The sequence below is a fragment of the Colius striatus genome, chromosome 17, assembly GCF_028858725.1.
Source record: "Colius striatus isolate bColStr4 chromosome 17, bColStr4.1.hap1, whole genome shotgun sequence".
Lineage (NCBI taxonomy): Eukaryota > Metazoa > Chordata > Aves > Coliiformes > Coliidae > Colius > Colius striatus.
Genome location: NC_084775.1, coordinates 13,375,760 through 13,396,921, shown reverse-complemented (window position 1 = coordinate 13,396,921; position 21,162 = coordinate 13,375,760). Strand labels below are relative to the sequence as shown.

General features: G+C 43.3%; 2 protein-coding genes across 4 annotated transcripts; both read left to right on the top strand.

Moving 5' to 3' along the window:
- The first annotated feature begins 83 nt into the window (after nt 1–83).
- Nucleotides 84–10,192, top strand: GTF2H3 (general transcription factor IIH subunit 3). Of its 3 annotated transcripts, none has more exons than XM_062009791.1 (15): nt 84–173; nt 847–1,019; nt 3,813–4,363; nt 4,850–4,929; nt 5,576–5,682; nt 6,263–6,423; nt 6,676–6,738; nt 6,973–7,002; nt 7,735–7,763; nt 7,844–7,918; nt 8,153–8,206; nt 8,435–8,503; nt 8,621–8,756; nt 8,840–8,876; nt 8,963–10,192. In XM_062009791.1, the coding sequence occupies exons 2-15, from the start codon at nt 991–993 to the stop codon at nt 9,030–9,032; spliced, it is 1,491 nt and encodes a 496-aa protein (XP_061865775.1). In that variant the 5' UTR covers nt 84–173; nt 847–990; the 3' UTR covers nt 9,033–10,192. The 3 variants fall into 3 exon arrangements, with proteins under 3 accessions (XP_061865775.1, XP_061865776.1, XP_061865777.1); XM_062009792.1 differs by having other exon boundaries at nt 3,735–4,363; XM_062009793.1 differs by lacking the exons at nt 84–173; nt 847–1,019; nt 3,813–4,363 and adding an exon at nt 4,539–4,581.
- Nucleotides 10,193–10,784: 592 nt separating this feature from the next.
- On the top strand, nt 10,785–21,068 carry TCTN2 (tectonic family member 2). Its single transcript, XM_062009988.1, has 18 exons — nt 10,785–10,930; nt 11,573–11,686; nt 11,979–12,052; nt 12,821–13,016; nt 13,266–13,366; nt 13,609–13,805; nt 14,044–14,167; nt 14,826–14,961; nt 15,897–15,962; nt 16,271–16,399; nt 16,711–16,788; nt 17,119–17,199; nt 17,502–17,613; nt 17,980–18,083; nt 18,591–18,747; nt 19,371–19,496; nt 19,980–20,068; nt 20,847–21,068. Exons 1-18 carry the CDS (start codon nt 10,855–10,857, stop codon nt 20,945–20,947), a joined length of 2,061 nt encoding a protein of 686 aa, XP_061865972.1. The 5' UTR covers nt 10,785–10,854; the 3' UTR covers nt 20,948–21,068.
- Nucleotides 21,069–21,162: the final 94 nt, after the last annotated feature.

Below are 21,162 nucleotides of genomic sequence, written 5' to 3'. Positions count from 1 at the left end.
GATGCAGAGAAGAGAATTTATCTCATTTCTTCCTCAAATGACCTGGCATCCATAAAGACACACAGAGAAGCCTGCAGCCAGGAACACAGCTAAGAGCACCCCACTGGTCTGGCGTGGCAGAAGCTGCACCTTTCCCTGAGCAGCCTCCTGCACCTTTCCCTCCAGGGTTTCAGGTGTGTAAGTAACAGCAGACCTCAGGATGAGCTTGAACAAGGCATTTTTATTTTACATTATCAAAATACTCCACCCATCTTTAAAATAATTTACTTGAGGTCTTTAGAAGCTGTGGTACTTTCTAACAGTGGTCCATCCACAGGTAATGTTTTTAAAACAAAACTCAAGAAGGCTGATAATTAACTCTTGGCACATCATTTCCTTACCAAGTCCATGGAACTCGTGTCATTTTCCAAGTTCTTACAGCTGTGACAGTCGTTGGAAGAAATGACAGGTGCACTGAGTCCCTTTGGTTACAGATAGAGTTTAATAAGTTCATCACTGACAGCTGAGGGAGTTAACACACCCAGGTCTGTAAACAGCAATGTAATTAGGGATGGTGATGTGTAGTCGATCCAGGGATGCTCCTCTGTTAGATTCTGACTGGTTTTCAGAGTGTCTGCTTTGTACTAGAAGGAAAGAGAGACCATTAGTTATTACATAACTCAACAGGAAGTTAAAAGCTCTTTGGGGCAAGAGCTGGACTAGAGTCTGAGGCAGATGTTTGTGGTAAAACTGAAGGAAGTCAGTTGTTTTAAAGTGGTGCCACCATTGTCCCAGCTGTTCTGTCTTGTGTATGAAGTACAATTTGTAGTTCTGCAGTGGGCTGATTGAACTGTTTCTTGTCCTCAGCTGCACCTGTGCCCCAAAGGAACCGCTTTAGGAACTAAATGTTAGTATTATGACAGATTCTGCCTGGATGGCAAGTGACAAACCTGGAGCAACTCCATATTATGTAAAGTAAGCTACAGTGGTGAGATCCAGACAAATGGAGACATGCTGAGATGGAAGTTTTTCACAGACACGTAAGTGTGCAGCCTAGCTGGCTGAGAACTTGAGTTTCTCTTACCTTGAACTTATCTGGGACATCCTGCTGATTTAGAGGGAAAAGTCTTACGAACTTGAAACTTTCTGCTACCACATAAAAGGGCTTATTCTGAGCTTTGGCACACACAGCAATTTGGTTAGTGCCAATCTGTGGAGACAGACAGAAAACAGCAGCCTCAGTGCTAGTGTGACAATACTGCCCAGTTTCCAACAATCAATAGTTTACTAGATAACATCCAAATACAAAAGATTTTTCAGAAAGCCTTGGATTCTTCAAAGAAACCACACTTTAAGAAGTCTAGAGGTGACAGAATGATGTAAGAAACTCACTACCTATTACCTTGTTAATAATGCCTCCGCTTTCAACTACACCTTCAGCACCAACTAACACCAGGTCCACTTTCTCCATTATGTAGCTGTTCAAAGGGGGGAAAAAAATCCAAGTCTTACTGGGTAATGTGACAAATAACTCACTGAACACAACAGAAATGAACAATTCAAACAACCTTTCACTTTTCTGAGCAAGTTTCATCTACCTGTGTAAGTCCACATACTGATACACATCCCTGGGCTGAGCTTTCATCTCCTTCCCCAGCAGGATTGTTAAGTAACTGTATCTTCTCCAGCCATAGCTGACCTTGGCAGTTGTGTAAATGCTGGCAGAAGCCAAAATCTGACTAGGAATGATACTCAGTTACAGGAACATGGGTGCCTGTGGTAAGATACTACCTACATGGTGAAGTGACAACCTTGGCCAGAGACAGGATGCTCCTCATCTAATCCTCCTTTCTTTACAGCCCTCCCATGTGTTCTGTTAGCTGGAAATACAGATCTAAAAAAAGCCCATCACCTAAGAGGTATGAATAGACCCAAGGTGTTCAACAGGACTTCCAGACTCACTGAAGGCACACTCTTCCCTAGACAGAGGTGCTTTGCTTTGCAGACTGCTGTGTATTCTCTTGGAGGCAGTCTTGGGCATTTCACACTCAGGCAAGAATGGAGGGTCAGATGTATTGTAGTTCTTTCTTTTTCCATGTTTTGGACTTAAACTAAGCAATAATAATTTAGCAACTAGCTTAAGAAACTCCCAAATGACACCACACATTGCAAGTTAAGGAAAAAGTAGCCTTTTTGTGTAGCTTCTCTACAGGTATCCCCAAGTTCCACACTGAAGTCTGGCTCCTTCTTTCATTCTAACATGTAGACTTCAAACACTTGTTCTGTAGCAGACATCCTCTCCTAATTATGCACTGAAAGGTGGAACTTGTTTAGCTTGTTTGATGACTATGACTAAGTAGCCATCTCTGTAGTTTGAACAAGCTTCTAAGAAACTTAAACACTATCAAAATGAAGTTGTGTTTAATGTTAATGGTGAATATTATTAATGATCAGACTCACCCAACTGCAGCATCCAGAATCACAGTCACAGGAATGTTCAGCTTCCTCAGGGCTTTGGCCATTTTTTGCCTATTAAAAACCAATCCCCATGTTTGAAATTTAGAAGACTTCTTTAAAGACAATGATAGAAAAATACTGGCTGAGACTGAGACCCACAACTGCCCGTGTTCTTTTGCCTGTGTTTTTGCTTATGATGCACCCTCTGACAGAAAGCTCTTGTGTAGAAATGGAAACAGACCATAACAAACCCAACAAAAGTAATCAGTTTGTTTTAGCAGTCAGGAATCACAGCTACAGAAAGATCGGTGAACTATTAATAAGGTGACACATTAGTTAGTGACATGTATCACCCAGCACAGAGGATTTGTCACCTCACACAACAGTGGATGCTCTCAAGAGGGAAAGCTTGCTGTCTTGCCTCACTAACATACTTTCTTTGGCATCTTCAAACATTGCTAGCCAAACCTTTTGCTTTGCTGTGCTTAGGATGATACTGATTATTTGGCTACTTTTGAAGCAGTCAACTAGAGAATCAGTTGTTTTCCCACCTCCCAAGGGAAACGTAGATTGTCTGCACTGACTGGAAGCTTGTAAACCTTGGAATAGAATCCAGCCAGAACTGTAACTGGAATATTCAGTATTGAGACATTACTTGCCAATACTGGTTTTATTTGACATGTCCAGAATAACATGATACCATTAGTGATGGTTCCCATTTAGAATGCTGCCAACAAGCCTAGCAGCTTTATTTAAAGTATGACAGATTTGATGCTAGCTGTAATGTACCCTGCTAACCAAGAGGAAAAAGCAGTAATTAAGGAGTACTTGCCCTGCTTGATCAGGCTGTGATTCAGTGACATAAACACTGAAGCGCTTCTTCGACTCAACAGCTGCTTCTAACACTCTGAGCACCACCCTTGAGTAGGCATGTGTCAGTATTCTCTGTAAAAAAAACCCCAAACAATAGACATTACTTTTTGCTGAGCTTTGGGAAAGCTTTACTTTTGTTAATCATGTCATGGCTTTTACTTCACACGACTGTCCATCAGTGTCAGTGATGTATGTCACTTGTATTCTACAAACCATAGGACAGCAGACTTCTCTGTGAGCAGGATTTTATGTAGCCAGCTCTGATGTGGTGATCATCTAGTACCTTAAATGCCAACTTGAAGCTGTGACTCCTCTTAGAAGGAGATCACCAGTTAAAGTGGGAGTGCATGGAAATTGAAGTAGGGGAGGAGATGAGTCTTAACAAAAGTAAAGTGAAGGATAATGTTGCACCTATGTACTTGCAGAAGCCACCATCAGACAACACTGATGTGAACATTAAACATCACTCCCCTCCCCTTCTGTTGTTCCACTCCTGCAAGCAGCAAGAGCCACAGGACAAAAGTGACCCTGCCTCAGCCTACTTACAGCTCCATCTCTGATGAAAGGATGACACAGCTTGGCGATTTTGTTCCGACAGAGAGAGACTTTCGTGAGGAAGATCTCCCCGCGCTCGATCATGATTTCTTTGCACTTGGAGTAGTCCTGCAAAGCACAGCGGTGGCCGTGGTGAGGCCGGTGGGTCTCCCCAGCAGGCAGCGTGGCCGGGCAGGGGCTGCCGCCCTTACCGAGTACTCCAGGGAGGTGAGGCTGATGAAGCGCAGGAACAGCTCTCCGCCGGAGGAGACGGCCACCGAGGAGTCCACCCGAGACAGGGTGTCGATGGCGGCCCGCAGACTGCTCCGCAGGCCCTGGATGGTCTCTCCTGGGGAGAGGCAGAGCACACGGTCGGGGCCCGGCCGTGGGGGGCCGCGTCCCGCCGGGGGCTGCGGGGGGCCCGGGCTCACCTCGGTCCCGCTTGAGGAAGCCCAGCAGCGCGCGGATGGCGGCCACGGCCGAGGCGACGTCGGGGTCATCCCTGAGCTGCGCCCGGAAGGTCTCGATCAAATCTGCAAGGCACCGGGTAGCGTCAGGCCCGGCCCGGCCCGGCGCCGCCCGCCCCGCGCCCCCCGCCCCCGTTACCGTCCGTGCTCATGGCCGCGGCCGCTCCCCGCCCCGCCTGCGCCCGGCGCCGTGCGGATGACGTGCTCCGAGCCGCGGCGTCAGCGGCAGGCGCCGGGCGCTGCGGCGGCTCCGGCGGCGCCATGAGCGCGGGTGAGGCGGCGGCGGCGGCGCCGGGGGGCGGCGTTGGCACGGGCGGGCACAGCGCGGCTCGGCCCGCGGGCAGCCCGGGCTGCGGCCCCCCGCGTTCCTCCGCGCACGGCAGCGGCGGCCCTGTGCCCCTCAGTGTGGCTCTGCCGGCCGCTCAGCTCTGCCCGGCTCTTCTGAGCCGCCCGCGGTCCCGGGCGAGCCCGGCTGCTCGGGGCCTTCAGCCGCTGGGCACGGAGCGGGGAGTGACGCCGCGGTGTTGTCGCTTTTGCAGATGATGATCTGAGCTTGCTGGTGATTGTCATTGACACCAACCCCATCTGGTGGGGAAAGAAGGCCGCTGGAGAAGCCGAGGTGCGTCTTCTTCACTTTTCTTCCCTGAGAGGGGTGTCACCCCTGTGCCAGGCTGCGCGGGGAGCTGCGGAGTGCCCAGCCCTGCAGGGATCCCAAAGCCATGGGGCTGAGGCAGAACTGTTTCTCTGAGAGGCGTGTCACCCCTGTGCCAGGCTGCCCAGGGAGCTGGGGGAGTGCCCAGCCCTGCAGGGATCCCAAAGCCCTGGAGCTGAGGTGCTGAGGCTGTGGGTCAGTGCTGGGCTGGGCAGGGTGAGGGGAGGGCTGGCGCTGCAGCAGCTTCAAGGGCTTTTCCAGCCCAAACGATCCGATGGTTCTGGGTGTTGGTTCTACTGAGGGTGACTTCTGAGGGAAATAATTTCTCTTTTTAAAAGAAGTGTCAGTAGGTAGGGGATTAGCCTTTGATTCCTGAGCTGTGCTAATGTTGTCTGCTACAGAGGAGATAATAGATATTATAGTGCTCTTTTTAAAAGGGCAGCCTGGTGTTGTGTGTTTGTCCAAGATTTTTTCCTAAATGCTTCCTATGAAGAGAAGCAGCTCCCTCTGCATCTTCAAGTTCTTTTGACTGCAGCTGTTTGGGAGACATCTTGTAAATGACTTCACTGTAAGTGTTGTTGTGCTGTGTTGACTTTGTTCTCACTTTCACCAGTTCACCCTGTCAAAATGCATCGATGCAGCGATGGTACTGGGAAATTCACACTTGTTTATGAGCCGCAGCAACAGACTTGCTGTGATAGCGAGTCACACACAAGAAAGGTACAGTTGCTCCTTAACGGTGGAAAGGCTTAAACTGCACTTCCCTGTGTCTATCTCCTGGTTTTCTTGCTGGATTAAAGTGTATGATCGAATCCAGGCTTAAGATGCATGAGATACCATTATCTTAGAAATTAAAGCATAGGAAAGAACTAATGTGTCATAGTGCCTTAAAGCAACACAAAGGCTTCCAAGACAGAAGGGAGGTTTGAACAGATTGTTGCTTAAAAATATGTGGAGGGAGAATGACAGAGATGCAACGTGCATGATGATGCCAGTGGCAGAAGATTCCTGTTTAGTGGATATTTTTCCCCTAGATGTTGAGAGTCTCAGGATCTACCCCTAAGTGCAGGTATGGCATCTGTGTGCCAGCTCTCATAACTTGGGGAGGTGAATGTGGGTTTTACCCCATTTGGGGTTTGCTGGTTGCCTGCCTTGTGGAGTCTCTTTAATGTCTGAAGTATTAAGATGATTTGAAATTGTGCTTCAGAGCATTGTTACCTACAGAAGGTTAGTTTGTGGCAGTTTTTCTCACAAGGTGAAAGACAAAACACAAATACTTGGGGTTTTTTCTCCGTTTCAGCCGGTTTTTGTACCCTGGGAAGTGCTGGGCTTTGGCAGATGTTTTTGGAGATGGTAGTTCTGCGGAGTCGAATTGCGCCAGCAGCAAGGATGGGAAATACGAGTTGCTGACAGCCATAAATGATGCGATTGCAGAAGAGATTAAAGACCTCATGACAAAAAGTAAGGGAGAGAAAAATCCAGGTTTAATGTGCAGAGTTGCAAAACACTGGGACTCTCAAGGAGCTGTAGAAATTGCCTTTGTTTCGATCATGTGAGTTTCAGTATGTCTAAAGTGGATGAGTTTATTCGCTTAACACATCCTCTGCAATAACACTGTTTGCCAAAGATGGAACTCGTGGTATTTGGTATGGACAGCTTCATCAACTGGTTTTAGGTATAAAAGTAACTTCTGCAACTTTTCTTGCTTTGCAGCTGACATGAAGGGCCAGCAGACAGAAACTCTGTTGGCAGGATCACTTGCTAAAGCACTTTGTTGTATCCTCTTGATCACGGTGTCTTCAAAGCCTTCATTTTAAGACTGTTTCTTATAATAGCGATGAAGTTTTGTTCTTCTTGTTCCATAATGATACTCAAAAGTGAAATGTTTTCCTGATAACTGAGAGTCAGACTTATTAAAGTGTGTGTTGGTGAAGGTGGTGAATATGTGCTGTGGATACTGCAGTTATTTCCAACAACAGAATGTTGATTCCTTAATGGCAGCTGATGCAGATATCAACAAGATGAGCAAAGAAGTGAAAGGTAAGGCCTCTTCTCCTGTTTTGAATACTTACACTAATGTTTGAGTTGAAATAACAGTTATAAAGGCATATTTACATACAAGCAAATGTCCATATGTTTTGACACACCTCCATTTCCAAAACTGGCAATAACAGGTACAGGTTTATCCCTCTCATTTTCATTTGCCCAGGTTAAGCCAGGTCTGTGTGATGATTAAAGGACTTGATCATTAGTCCACATTCATATCCTGATTTTTCTCTTGCATGCAAGTGAAAGGGGTAAAAGTGAAACCGAAATCTCTGTAGAACAACTGAAGGTTGAGAGGAGCTTTTAGGAAGTCACATGATGCACAGATCCCCTTCCAAAGGGATCACCTGCAGAGCAGTGATGAGGGTTGAATTTATTACTCAGTTTTGGTCTTGTGACTTCTAACCAGGAAAAGAGCTATTTGTGCAGATAGTTTTGGAGGGAGCATATTGGTGCAGAATCAGCTATTCATTTCAGATTGATTCAGTCAGTGAGAAATACTATGTAGCTTGAGGTCTGTGTTTGAACCAGCAGTCAGTAATGAACTGCTTTGAACATTTCTTTCCTGATAAACATCTCTCTGCTCTTGCATGATAAATAAAATAGGTGGAATGTCTTGGATGTTACATATCTAACTGAGAGGTGAGATGCTACAGAGTTAAAAGGGCAAACAACAGGCCACAGAAACAACGTACTCACATGTTTCTTTTTCTCTTTAATACTTAGCCAATCAAGAAATGAAATCAAGGATTTTGGTAAGGAGTTTTTCTGACTGTTTTAGTCTTGAAGCCTGGTGATGGTATGTAACCTAATGAGTTTGAATTGTTTTATTTAGGTCATAAAAGCAGCAGAAGACAGCGCATTGCAATATATGAATTTCATGAATGTGATCTTTGCAGCACAGAAACAGGTGAAGCTGGTATTTTTTTCATCTCTATTATCCTTTATTAATGTGAAAGGATAACATGATTATACTCTGATAAGTGGAAGAGCTTCCCTATGGCTGTGGTGGTTGTGCAGCTGTAAGAGCACCTGCATGTCTGTGTGAAGTGTATTTATGGCAGAAACAGGTCACAGTGGTAACATTAATGAGGCAACATTGGTCCTGTCTGAATCTGGTTTTCATGCATGTCTTCTCTTGCAGAGTATTTTGATTGATGCCTGTGTCTTGGATTCAGATTCTGGTCTTCTACAACAGGTACAGACATCTTATTCTTACTTGTTTACATCTGTTCACAGATACTTGATGCTAGGTGGTTTGACATGTTCTTAAGCTCGGTTCTTCCTTTGTTTCAAGAGTGGGTGTGGGAATATGTTCAGTGGATCTGACAGTTCCAGCATACAGGCCTTGTGCAGCATGTGAATATTTAAATATCCTGTTAATCTCATACAACATAACAACCTGGTCATGTTTTCTGCTTTCCAGGCTTGTGACATTACAGGAGGCATATATTTAAAAGTGCCTCACATGTCATCCCTTCTGCAGTATTTGTTGGTAAGTCATTTAAAACACACTCCACTGCTTTTCCTGTGCCAAGTGTGAGATCTTACTGACCTCACTGACAAGGTAATAGCTCCATTCAAATCTGCAAAATATTCTTTATTCATGTAGTGGGTATTTCTTCCTGATCAAGAGCAAAGATCACAGCTTGTTCTTCCACCTCCTATTCACGTTGACTACAGAGCTGCGTGCTTCTGCCATCGGAATCTCATTGAAATCGGTTACGTGTGCTCTGTGTGCTTGTCAAGTAAGTTTAATGAGTATTTAAAAGTCTGATTGCTTACATTCAAATGGACTGTTTTACTGAAAGCCAATTCTTTTGTTTTCCAGTATTCTGCAACTTCAGCCCTATTTGTAGCACATGCGAGTAAGTGTTTCGTCTTGTTTCAGAGGTGGGTGTGGAAGGATGGTCAATATATCTGACAGTTCCTTTTTTGGGGTTTTTTTTTTCAGGACTGCTTTCAAAATATCATTGCCACCTGTCATGAAAGCAAAGAAGAAGAAATTAAAGTTGTCTTCCTAACATGATGTAAATACATGATTACCTCCCCCAGTAATTCCATGGAATGGAACGTACTTGAGAAATTGATGGCACTTTTTACTGGATACAAAAGAGAACTGTATGCAGTGTTATTGCTTGTTTCTTAAAGGATAAATGTTTAAATCACATATCTTCTACACAGCCCTTTAAGTAACAAGTCACTGTCTTACCATGTAACCTGTGCTATTTTAAATACCAATTCTTAGTTGTGAGAAGCAGCAGAAGTTACAGCCTGTTGAGAAGCATCTTGTGAAGTAGAAGCTATTCTGGCCACTGCAACCTTTCACAGCCCCAAGTTATTTTCAAAGACAAGAATGTTCTGAATTCTTTTTGTTGTTGTTGATAAATGACACATTTCTAGTGTCTGGGATCAGCACTGTATTATTCAGGGACATCAATTCCTTACTAGCTTTTGCTAGAAATTTCTGGACTCAAACAACATCAGTTTCAAAATTAAATGACTCACCATTTTCAGAATGGCTTAGAAGCCTCTTTTTTTTTTTTTAAAGATGCTAATTGCCCTGCATGTGCACTCACATGTATTCATATGTCCTTCACCTGTACTGTCTTTATGGTATTTTTTTCTCAGTTGGATCTCCATTCATGAGTAAAAAAGCTTCCCTTTAACTTCAATAAATGCAGACTAGCTGGTTAGTATTCTAGGCTGTGTTTTGAGTTGGAAAACAAAAAGTAGTTTGCTAAGTGACAGCAAGCACGTGTTTTTAGTTTGTCAGTTGGTGTCTGGCATTTGACAAGTAAGAATGGAGGCTTTTCGCATCAGAACATAAAGGTATGTGGTATACTTCTGCACATGACTTTCATTTAAGCAAACAAACACCCTCTCCCTTTTAAAAAATAACTATTTCAGTGTTTAAACCTATTGCCAGTAACTGACGTTCTCCTGAAAGGAAACGAAGAGTAATTGTTTCCTATGTAGAAAAAGACTGGGTTTTTTTCCCCCCAAGGCATATACAGGATTTTCTGTCATGTCTTGATACTTGCACCAGGGTTTTGTCCATGTAACAGCTACACTGCCAGTCTTTTACTGTCTTTTTTCATTGCCAAAAGCCATTTTGTTTGAATGCTGTATTTATAATCTATTTTGTATACAGTGTTTTCAATAAAACCTGTTCTTTCTCAAATGGGGTTAGATATTGCTGTAATAACTGATAGTTTTAAAGGTGAGCTTCACGGCCTTCTTGCAGTTTTATTATGTAGGAGGGTTAACAGGATGATCTAAGCAACAGGACAAGGGGTAATGGGGCGAAGCTGGACCACAAAAAGTTCCGTTTAAACACAGGAAAACCTGTTTTACTGTGAGGGTGACGGAGCAGTGGAACAGGCTGCCCAGGGAGCGTGTGGAGGCTCCTGCCTTGGAGGTCTTCAAGACCCACCTAGACACGTTCCGGTGTGTGACTTGGTCTAAGTGGGACCTGCTTCTGCAGGGGGGTGAACTCAATCTCTAGAAGTCCCTTCCAGCCCCGACTATTCTGTGATTCTGTGTCGTACGTGATGAAGTGCCTGAGGAAGGGGGGGGGGGTCTGCGTGAGGAGGGACAGACGTTCCTGGGATGGGCTGTCCTGGCTGATCCTGCTTTCGCTGTGCCATCGCTGCCTTGAGGAGGAGGCGTGAGGCACTGAAGCCAAGGTCTGCCGTCTCTCCCCTCTCCCTGCCCCGCCTTCCCCCTCAGCCGCCGCCCCGCCTTCCCTGCCCTGGGGCGGCCGTTGCCATGGCGCCGCGCTGCGGCTGCAAGATGGCGGTCGAGCGGCAGCCGGCTCCGCGGCGCGGCCCGCCGTAAGCCGCCATGGAGGCTGCTCGCCTCGGGGTGCTGGTGCTGCTGCTGGCTGCATCGTGCCCCGGACAGCGGGCTGGGGACCCCGGTGCGTGGAGGGCGTCAGGGGCCGCAGTGAACGGGGGCCTCCGGGAGGGCAGCTGCTGAGGGAAGGGGGCCGGGGGTCGGTCTGCGGTGGGGCTGACGGCGGGGCCCGCCCGGGTGGGCTGGAGGGTGAGGCCCGAGGGTTCTTCAGGGACTAAGAGGTCGTGGGCTTCGGTGTCTGCCTCACACCGAAGGTGCTGGCCGCTGCTTAGCACCGGGGGAATCTCGGCGGGGGAAAGGTGGAGCTGCTTGTGTTGCATCTTTCAACCTCGGTAAAGTCTGTAATGGAACTTCTACTGAAACTCCCAAGTTGAAGCCCTAAATTTGAAGCTACATCTGCTTTCTGAGGGCACTAACCTGCAATTACTAGACCACAGGTAGTGGACTACACGAAGAAATGGTCTGTGTGTTGTGTTGTGCCCTGTGTAGTGCCTGCAGTCTCCTGCCCTGATGTTGTTACACTACAGCGTGTTTACGAAACATCTTCACAAATACAAACCTCTACTGGGCATCTCAGGATATTTTTTGTTCTATTTATGACTATTTAAAGTGTAGGAAGATCTGAATCTAAAACTTAAATACATCATACAGATGTTACTTCTTTTCGGTTAGTGTGTGTTAAGACTCGTTTCTCTCTCTTTTTCAGTCTTTCAGCCATCATTTATCCGTATGTCAGGGCCCACAGTCCATTCATTTTTTCTTGGAAATTCTTCAGGAGTTAATTTTTCTATAATTTTAAGCCCTATAGATGAAGAGACAGGTAAGAACACAACCCCCTCCCTCCCCAATAGATAAATAAATATGTTTGAATTATATTTTTGACACTAAAATTGCTGGAGAAATAGCAGTGCACTTCATGTAATGCTTTAACAGTTACTGAAATAAGCAGTCCAAAGGATTTCTGTTGATTGAGCCCTCTCTTGACTCCTTGTCAGCTGGGCCTGAGGATGTGCCTACTTGAAGGCACAAGGGGAGTTAAAAATGTGCTGCTTATTTCCCAGCCTTTTCTAAGTGACAGTGGGATACCTTTAAAATTTCCCATTTTGATGCAGGAAAATTGCAACTTGTGAATTGCAGTGGAAGTAACAGAGCTGGTGACTGGAATTTGGATGTAACACCTGGTGTGGTATGTAAAATATTGATTCCCTAAAATGAGACTGAATGCTTCTATATTAAGAGATAATGAAATGCTACCAAATATGAATGTACTAACATCCTAGTCTGAATGTTTTGCCCTTGCCTTTTTTTCCCTTGGCACGTCCCGTTGTGTGGATGCCCTTGCTGGAGTTTGCTGAGGTGCTGCTTTGACACTAGTAGTTCCTTGTTGACCCTCTCCTCTCCAGAATTGCCTGTGCTTCCTGGCTGTAGCATTTGAGACTGTTCCAGATCTGCTTTAAGGAGCTACTAGAATTTAAAAAGTGGTGGTTTTACACAGCATGAGCTCTGGACCATCTGTATTTGTTAGACTTGCCTTTGGTGTTCCATTATATCTCATGCCCTAGGGGGTTTATTAACTCTTGCAGCCATTCTGGTTTTCAACTGAAGATAAAAACTGAAATCCACCTTTTGGTATTTGTTTTTTTTCTTTGGAACATGTGATTTAGAACATGTTCTTTGCTTTGTGCATGTGATTTCTGAGGTAATTTAACCTGTGTGCATGCCTTAAGAAACTCTGGATAGTTCATACCCTCACTGTATTTGCTTATCTCTATATCAGACCCTTTGCCATTCCATTCTAAAAACATCTCATTTCATATAGCAAGTATGTCCTTGCATTGCAGTGCTGACAAAACAGTGGTACTGAAACTCCTCTTTCAGAAGCTGATGAATGGCATGAACAAGAGTAATTTAACACAAGCTGTCAAACTTTATTTTGCTGCTTTTCTTTTTCCAGGACACTTCCAAAGTGACCATAAGCTTGACTAGAAACCTGCAGCTGTGCTTGCCCAACGCCACTGACTGCTGCACAACGCCTCTCTGCGTGGTTGAGACGCTTCAGGTTGTAGCTTGCCGTGGTTCAGGGATGTTGGCACAGCTCCTGATTCAAGCTGAAATATATGCCAATTCTTCCTTTGCAGGAAATGTGTCAGGTAAGTTAAAGATGAAATGGTGTTTTGGCTATCCTTTTCCTCTGTGTGTGAAAAACATAACAACTGAGATTTGAGCAGCAATGAGAGACACTGAATGGAGTTTGATGAATGAAATTTGTGCAACAATGGAGTTTAATAAAGATTTATGTTCAGTCAGAATAAACTGCAATGCACATGGTCTGTTTGTTTGGATTCCAGTTGATTTAATCTGGTTTTTTCCTCTCCTTTTTTTCTTAAATTCCTTTACAGAAAATGCAACTGTCATCCCAAACCAGGTGTTTCACCCCTTGGGCTCTTGTCCTTGTGATTTGACAGCTGGAGCTTGTGATGTTCGTTGTTGCTGTGACCTGGTACCTATTTCATATTGAACTTTAAGTGTTTTGAAATTTCCTACATCTTTCTATTGGTTGGGAGCAGTGAGAGGTACCAAATGTATCACACTAGATGAAGCTAGAGGGCTTGGCTGGATTTTCCAGTGTTTCTAAGAGTAAATATGCCCCTTCAAAATGGGTTTGATTTACCTCTAAGTATGGCTATAGTGCCTACACTAATGCATTACTGTGCTAAAAAGGGACCCTTTTTTCCTTTTCAGGAGTGTACACCAGACTTGAAGCAGTTATTCAATGAATCCTGTTTCACTGGAGTGTTTGGTGGGGATGTAAACCCACCTTTTGATCAGCTGTGCTCTTCTCAGTCAATGGAATATACCCCTGATTGGTTTCCCTTCCTTTGTGTACAGTCTTCTCTTAACAACACACCATTTCTTGGCTACTTTTATCATGGCTCTGTGTAAGTCCTAAGAAAACTTATTTTCTCAACTCATGCAGTAGAGATGCCACCAAAATATAACCTGGTTTTGTAATGAAAGTTACTTTGAAATTGTGATTCTAGGGTGTGAACTTGAAATGCAAATGGAGAAATGCCATTGGCACAGTGTGAGAACAAGGGACTTGAAAACAAATGTGCAGTTTTTTGTGTGTGTGAGGTGAAGAGTAAAGAATTGTTTAATTTCTAAACTTGCTTGCAGCATCATACCCAGAGTTCCTCCCTTTAAGATCCCTTTACAGACTTCTCCTGGGAAACTTTTCACTGGTTACAGACAAGGAGATCCAATTCTAACAGAAGAAAACGAGTATTTTACCATTCCCCAGGTAATCACTTCATGTTTAGGAGTTTTTGTTTCCTCTTGGTTTGTTTGATACTCTTCATATATCACACTCCTTATGGCTTTGTGACCAGATTTCTGTAACTTGCTGTTGTAAAATGGTGGAAGAAATGTTTTCCTATACAAAAACCCCACAAAATCATTATTAAAAGTAAACATTATCCTTCCTGATCCCCCTGCCCATCCCCCAGATGGTGATGTTTTGAGTATTTGAAGAGATAAAAGCAAGCTTGGCATCCAAATAAATAGTTTATGGTAGTTCATGACTTATCATATTCCTGTATGTTTTGTTTGCCTGCTGCATTACTGAGCACTACAGTTGTTTTTCCCTTTGAGTCTTAGTCATCTGGTTGTACTTTTCTTCAAATCCCTTTTGCATTTTAAGAGACTTGTTGATTATAACTATTTTGACAGATTAGGATAAAGCTAAGCTGCACAGTGAAACTATTTTGAAAGCTGTGCTTTTTAAATGTGAACCTCTCCCTTGCCACAGGTTGAGGTATTTTGATAACATCAGATTACTTGTTTCTTAAAGTGTCATGTGTCTGTAGTATATGGATCATTTCACTAACAGGTAGGCTTCAAATCAAAAGCAAGGGGCCAGAAAAAGGTCCAACATATTTATTTGTCTGAATTACCTGCAGCAATCCATGGCTGGACAGTGTGCTGGAAATGCCCCTGTAGCCTATCTCCAGAACTTTGATGTCAAATGCCCTACCAGTCTAACATCCTACAAGGAAGGACTGCCCCATGATGTGAGGATAAACAGTGGGACTGGAGGTATGCTGCATAAACGCTGACAGAAATGTGGGTTGTGCTCCTCAGAGCTGCTAGAACACAGCAAACCCCAGGGCTGTTGACAGGGTATCTGCATGTAGTATCTTCATTATCTAGTGGCTATGGATCAACATTTGGGGATGTTCTGTTCCTGTTTCTGATGCCCTTTTGTTCTCAGTGATGGCCAATGCTAGGACAAGGGGCAACAGGTACAAGCTGGAACAGAATTGGTTCTAAGGAAACACAGGGAAAAACTTCTTCCCTTTTTAGGTGAGGGAGCACTGACAGGTGCTGCCCAGATGGGCTGTGGAGTCTCCTTCTCTGGAGACATTCAAACCCACCTGGATGAGTTCCTGTGTGACCCTACTCTAGCTGGTCCTTCTCTGGCAGGGGAGTTGGACTGGATGAGCTTTCGAGGTCCCTTCCAGCCCTTCAGATTCTATGGTTCTGTGTAATGTCCAACTATTTCCCAAGGTTTAGGATGTAAACAATTGTCTCCCATTTATCTATTTCTGCTGACTCATGCTGGTTTTGGCTCCAGGTGACAGAACAGCATCTCCCACTTCCTATTTTCAGACTATTGCTGAGCCCTTTTTTTCTGCCAAGAGGGTGCACTGTCATTTTAGAATTAGTAAGAAGTGATGACTGTCTGCATCACAGAAGCACATACCTGAGAAGTGTCATTCTGGAGTTGGGAGATGATTATCAGCATGAAGAGAATTTATTTTTATGCTCTGCAGTTGCCTAACTGTTTATCAACATTATATTTGTGAGACCCAGACATAACTAGGTATGCTCTCAAAATACACAAATGATTTAGCCCTTTACCAACAATTTTCTACTCAGTTTTCACAACAAGGATGACACCTCAGATGTGAAAATGCTGTGTCTGTCTCTTATTAGTCAGGATTACTGCAGTGTTTGTTTTTCATTTTCAGACTTCATCCAACAAAATGTCATCTACACAACTGTCACTGACACGGGCAAATTCCTCACTGAAAGTGGTATGTCTCTTCCATTTAATAAATATGTTTCTCACCTAACCTGGACTAGATAAGAAACAGATTATTTAGATGCCCAAAATGTTTACCTGCTGCAACTCTTAGGAGGGATCTTGTATGTTATTTAATACTCAAAAAGGAATCTGTTTGGCTGGCTGCAAAGCAGAAGAGATTTCGTTTACATCAGCTTCGTTTAAAGTTGGTCAAGGAGTCAGGTCTTTTAATGTCTTCTTTTTCAGCTACAGTCACATAGCTTTCTGTACACAGCAGTGTTTCTCATTATGGCCCTTTTTTTTGGTTTCCTTTGCCAGAAAGGCTTCACACAGCTGAGGTTCTGTGTCAAAATGTGACATTTGCAGAGCACTATACCTTCGTTTGGAAGGAGAATAGCATCGAGCGAGTAAATGTCACCGTCTTCCTCGGAAGCTTATGTGATGGAGGTATCATGACAGTTCTTGTGCAACTTTTGCTTTAGAGTTTTTTTTGTTGTTCAGCATGGAAATTCTGTGAGACACTCTCTTATTTACTAATACTACTTAAAAAGAATTTCCCACGGGCTCTGGAGAGCCCATTTAACAGTGCTGATTTCCATTCATTTGTACTAGTTTGTATTACTTTTGTGTTATTTGTATTATTAATAGGAGCAGTAACTTCTGTTATTGATGAAGGCTGGAAGTTTGTACCCCACACAGAGCATTTTTTACTAATTTACTTACTTAAAAGTAAAGTTGGATTCTTTTTCTTTCACCAGAAATACTGGCACAGAGATTCACAGTCAGATTTCTAAGTTCAAAGGGTACGAATGCAACACAAGTGTCTGAGAATCCAGGTATAAATACTTTGTCTTGCCTCTTGACAGTGAAAAGAAAAAAAGACTTTGTACTGCACAGATAATGAGTGGCTGTGTTTCAGATCTCTTTCATACTTCTTTATGTCTCTAGTCCTCACCTTCCTGTCTTAATGCACTGCCTGATGTAACAGTGATGATTGGTTCTTAGGCTTCTGCTGTATAGATATTGATTATTTCAAGTGAGGGTATTCATGCTGTAATGGAAATGTCTGCATGTTTACTTCTAGTCTGGTGGCATTTCTTGTTTAAAATAACGCTAATGCTTATGGATTCTTATACAATGTTCATGATTTACCCTTCTATGTTTAGGTTATCAAGTTGGAAAACCAGTGAGAGCTGCGAATATGAATGCTTCTGATACTTTTGGAAGCCTAAACATTTGGCAGCCAGGTACTGGCTTGTGAGGTTGCAACTTCAACTCTAGTTCATGCTAAAATGCCTTTTTTTTCTTGTGCATATTTTGGTTAAGAATCTCTCCCATATTTTGCTTTTCTACACTATTCCCCAGCCTTTCTTCAAACTTCAGTGCATAAGCATCTAATGCTTTCTTGGAAAACTGAAGCTGAATGAACTTGTATCTGTTTGTGAACCACACTACTTGGTGCTTTGCATTATGATCTTTGTCATTATTGCACCAATTTGAAAGCTAGTGTTGATCCAGCAAAGCTCATGTAAGATGTTTCATTTCCTAGTTGGCAGAGGTTTATGCACATCGGCAACTTACACACCAGTTTTATTTGGACTAGAGTCACACTCTGGGTGCATCCTTGAAGTTGGTATTAATGAAGATTGCAGCCATTTGAGGTGAGCTACATAGGCTGAATTGCTTTTCCCTTCACCCTCTGGTTGCTTATGATACAATTCTCTTCAAGTGCCTACTGTCAGCATTTCATGTTCTTTTAAAATGTTCATGTATGTATTTCAGCTGCTGGAGTTGATGGTCCAGAAACAGGGAAATGGTAATAGTGGTTTCTCTTGGATCTCTCTGTACTCAAATGAGGATGATGTTGGGGCAGAATGCTTTGCTGTGGATAACTCAACAGTTGAAGTTTGTCTTTTGTTGAGTGATAACATCTTTCAGAGGAAAATGACCTTATAACAGTATTGCAGCCCAGAGTGGTAGACAGTACAGACTTACTTTTTGTGTAACCTTACATTCTTGTTTTGCAGAGGAAATGTAACAGAGAAATTGAGTTCATTGATACAAGCTACTCACGTTGGAAAGAGGGACAACTCAAGTCACAGTGATCTAAATGACTGGCTGGAGATTATACGTAAGTGAGGTTTGTGGTGGGGTTTGTGGTCTAACTATGCCCATACAGTGAACTAGCTCAAAATAAAGACACAAATATCATCTCAAATGCCTAAGGACGCTGATCTGTGTGGCTGGATCCATCCATCCATGCCTGTGTATGTAACTCAATATGGATATGGATCACAGAATCTCAAGGGCTGGAAGGGACCTGGAAAGCTCATCCAGGTCCATCCCCCTGCCAGAGCAGGACCAGCTAGAGTAGGTCACACAGGAACTCATCCAGGTGGGTTTGGAATGCTGCACTACTGTCTATTGTACTGTCAGCCTGCACACATATGACTTAGTCTTTTAGTTTTCTGTTGATAAAATATTCCTTTATGTCTGTCTTACATAGAGAAAACATTTTATTCAGTGTTCCCATGTGACAGTTCCCAGTGTTTCCCTGGACTATGGCAGTAACATCATAATGGAAAATATAATGTCTTCCATAATATTTCAATTTCAATAACTCCATTCTCCACTGTAGGTCTCGATCCATTGGATTCTGATACCAATGTGAGCACTGGAAGCTTAAAAGGCATTTGTCCAGATATTCCTGCCAATCTGAACATTCGCATCATCTTTGCTGATGTGGGTGCAGTCCAAGGGATAACCCAGAGAGAGATTCTTGCTGTGCAGATCAGGTAAAGAGACTTGTCTCTCTGCCTGTCTGACAAAGAAATATTTGAGAGACATGCATATTTGGATTAAAATGTTATCTTGTTATTTGTGACTTTTTACATGCCTGATATTTGTGCAGCCCAAATTCCTTTGATGACAACCAGGTTTGCCTTTCTCCCTCTGAAATGCCAATGAAATCCTTAATGGCTCAAAGTAGATAAACTTTCTAGTTCACTGAAATATTAAATGAAATCTATGCTGCTGCCAGCAGTAGGCATGTGCAGGGCATTCCATCAGAGGAAGCTTTTGATTGCTTGTCACATGGTGGAAGTGACATTGTGCTGTGTCCTGGCTTACCCCAGTGTAGAGCTGCTCTTGAGAGTGGTGGTAAATGTTTTATTCCTTCCTGAAACAGGGAATTTTGACTTGTTTTCAAACACTTCTTTCCCCTCCCCCAATCAAACATGTGGGATTCGGTTCCATTTTACCCCATTTTCAGACTTTGCAAGTTCTCTTCCTGAATGATATTGAAAATCCAGAGATCAACCTCCTCCTAAACACTGTGTATTTTGTCCTTTCATGGTTGTGTTTAGGCTGTCAATTACCATTTACAGCCCTCAAGTAATAGTTATGCATATTCTTACAGTTACTCAACGATCACGTGGCAATTCCACTGCGGGCTTATCTGTGGAAACAGCATCAGCTTTCTTCCCATCACCTCTTCTGTTCAGTTCATTAAAGTGCCAGCTCAGCCACCCATTCCAATGACAAGGTAAAAAGCCAGTGATACTTCACATTATGTCAAGCAGGTGTAAGGTGAATAGTGCTGATCAAAAGGTGACTCTGGATTGGTGGAGTACAGAGCAAGGAGGCCTGACTCAAGGATTTATTAACAGTTCTGATAGTGACAGTCTTCCCCAGGAGCACAAAGAACATGAAGACCTTTGAAGCTGTCATTTGGTTTTAGCAGAAAAAGCTTTGGTGGTGTTTGCTTGAGTGGGTGAGAGGTGCAGAGTGAGGCTCCAGAGCCTCAGAAAATGCTCGTCAGAAGATGACTAAAAATGGCAGGACTGGAGCAGAGGGGAGGCTCCTGCTTTCATCAGAGAAAAGGGGAGTTTTTAGAGCATTACAAGCAGCTTGTGGTTTGGTTTTTTTTCCTATAATCTGGTCACCCTTTCACTCTGTTTTTTCTACTTGTGGTGTTGTTCTGATACTATGGTTAATGAACCTGCATTTTGGTTTGGTTTTTCTCCAGATACCAGATGAATTACACAGAATTTGACTGCAATCGAAATGATGTCTGTTGGCCACAACTTTTTTACCCATTGACAGGGTTTTACACAGGTAAAAATAATGAGCATTGTGGAATGCCAGGAGCTGGCCACATTCCTTTGAAACATAATTAGATGTATGGAGCTGAGTTTGAAAGAAGGCTTTGTAGTGGGGAATTAAAATGTGTGGTTTAGAAAGCATGGACCAAAAAGGTCTCTTTCTTTTTTTCTTTGACAATGCATTAATTTCTTTGATTGGTGGAAAAAAGTAATGACTAGGAGTACTTTCTGGATGAGCTTGAAACTTTATGTCTGTTTAGCAGAGATTCTTTTTCCCTCTCTGTAGAGTTTGGAGGGAGGTATGCTTTCTAAGGTAAAGGAGAAATATCCCTTTGTGAGCTTATTCTCTGTCCATTTCCTATTGTAACTGTAGTGTTGTCAGTGGCTCTCATTGCCCTTGAAGGGTGGAGGGAGACTTTGTTTCTTGCTTGGCCAATATCTCTTTCAATTTCAGTCACTAAGAGAGTTACCTTTTAAATTTCCTCCTCTGTGTCAAACTGTGGTGGATTATGTTTGATGGGAGACTGCAGACAAAACATCTGGCATGTCAAAGCATGTTGCACTTGGACTCTCTGAGTTGTGGGACCTGCATGGACAGAGGCAGCTGCCCATGTTTATGACCTGCCCAAGTTCAGGGACTAAAGTTACACAAAGTGTGAAGATTCAGAAATATGAAACATCTTCTTTTCTTTGTGCTCCATTATTTATTCAGGCTATGCATAGACTTTCTAGCTTTTGGGTTTTTATCTAAACTAAAATTTACTCTCATATGCTTCTTTTTTCTCTTTCAGGTGAACCATATTCCCAATGTCTTGCTAAAGGCCTCATATTGGCATTTCTTGTTTTACTTGCAGCAATTATGAGTAACCCTTGGTTTTCTAAATTATGCTAGCTCCTTGGCTTAAAAATGTCAATGTAAAGAGAACCACCTTTGTTAGTGTATGGATAAATATCCCAGCATTTTTAGATGCTTTTATATAAACACTGAAAGAGAAATAAAATGAATACTCTTATGGTACACAGAAAATGCTTGAGTTAATTAAAACCCAACCATAATAATTTTTAGGGGCTGTGTTTGGAGGAGCAGGAGTGCAGAGATGACCTTCA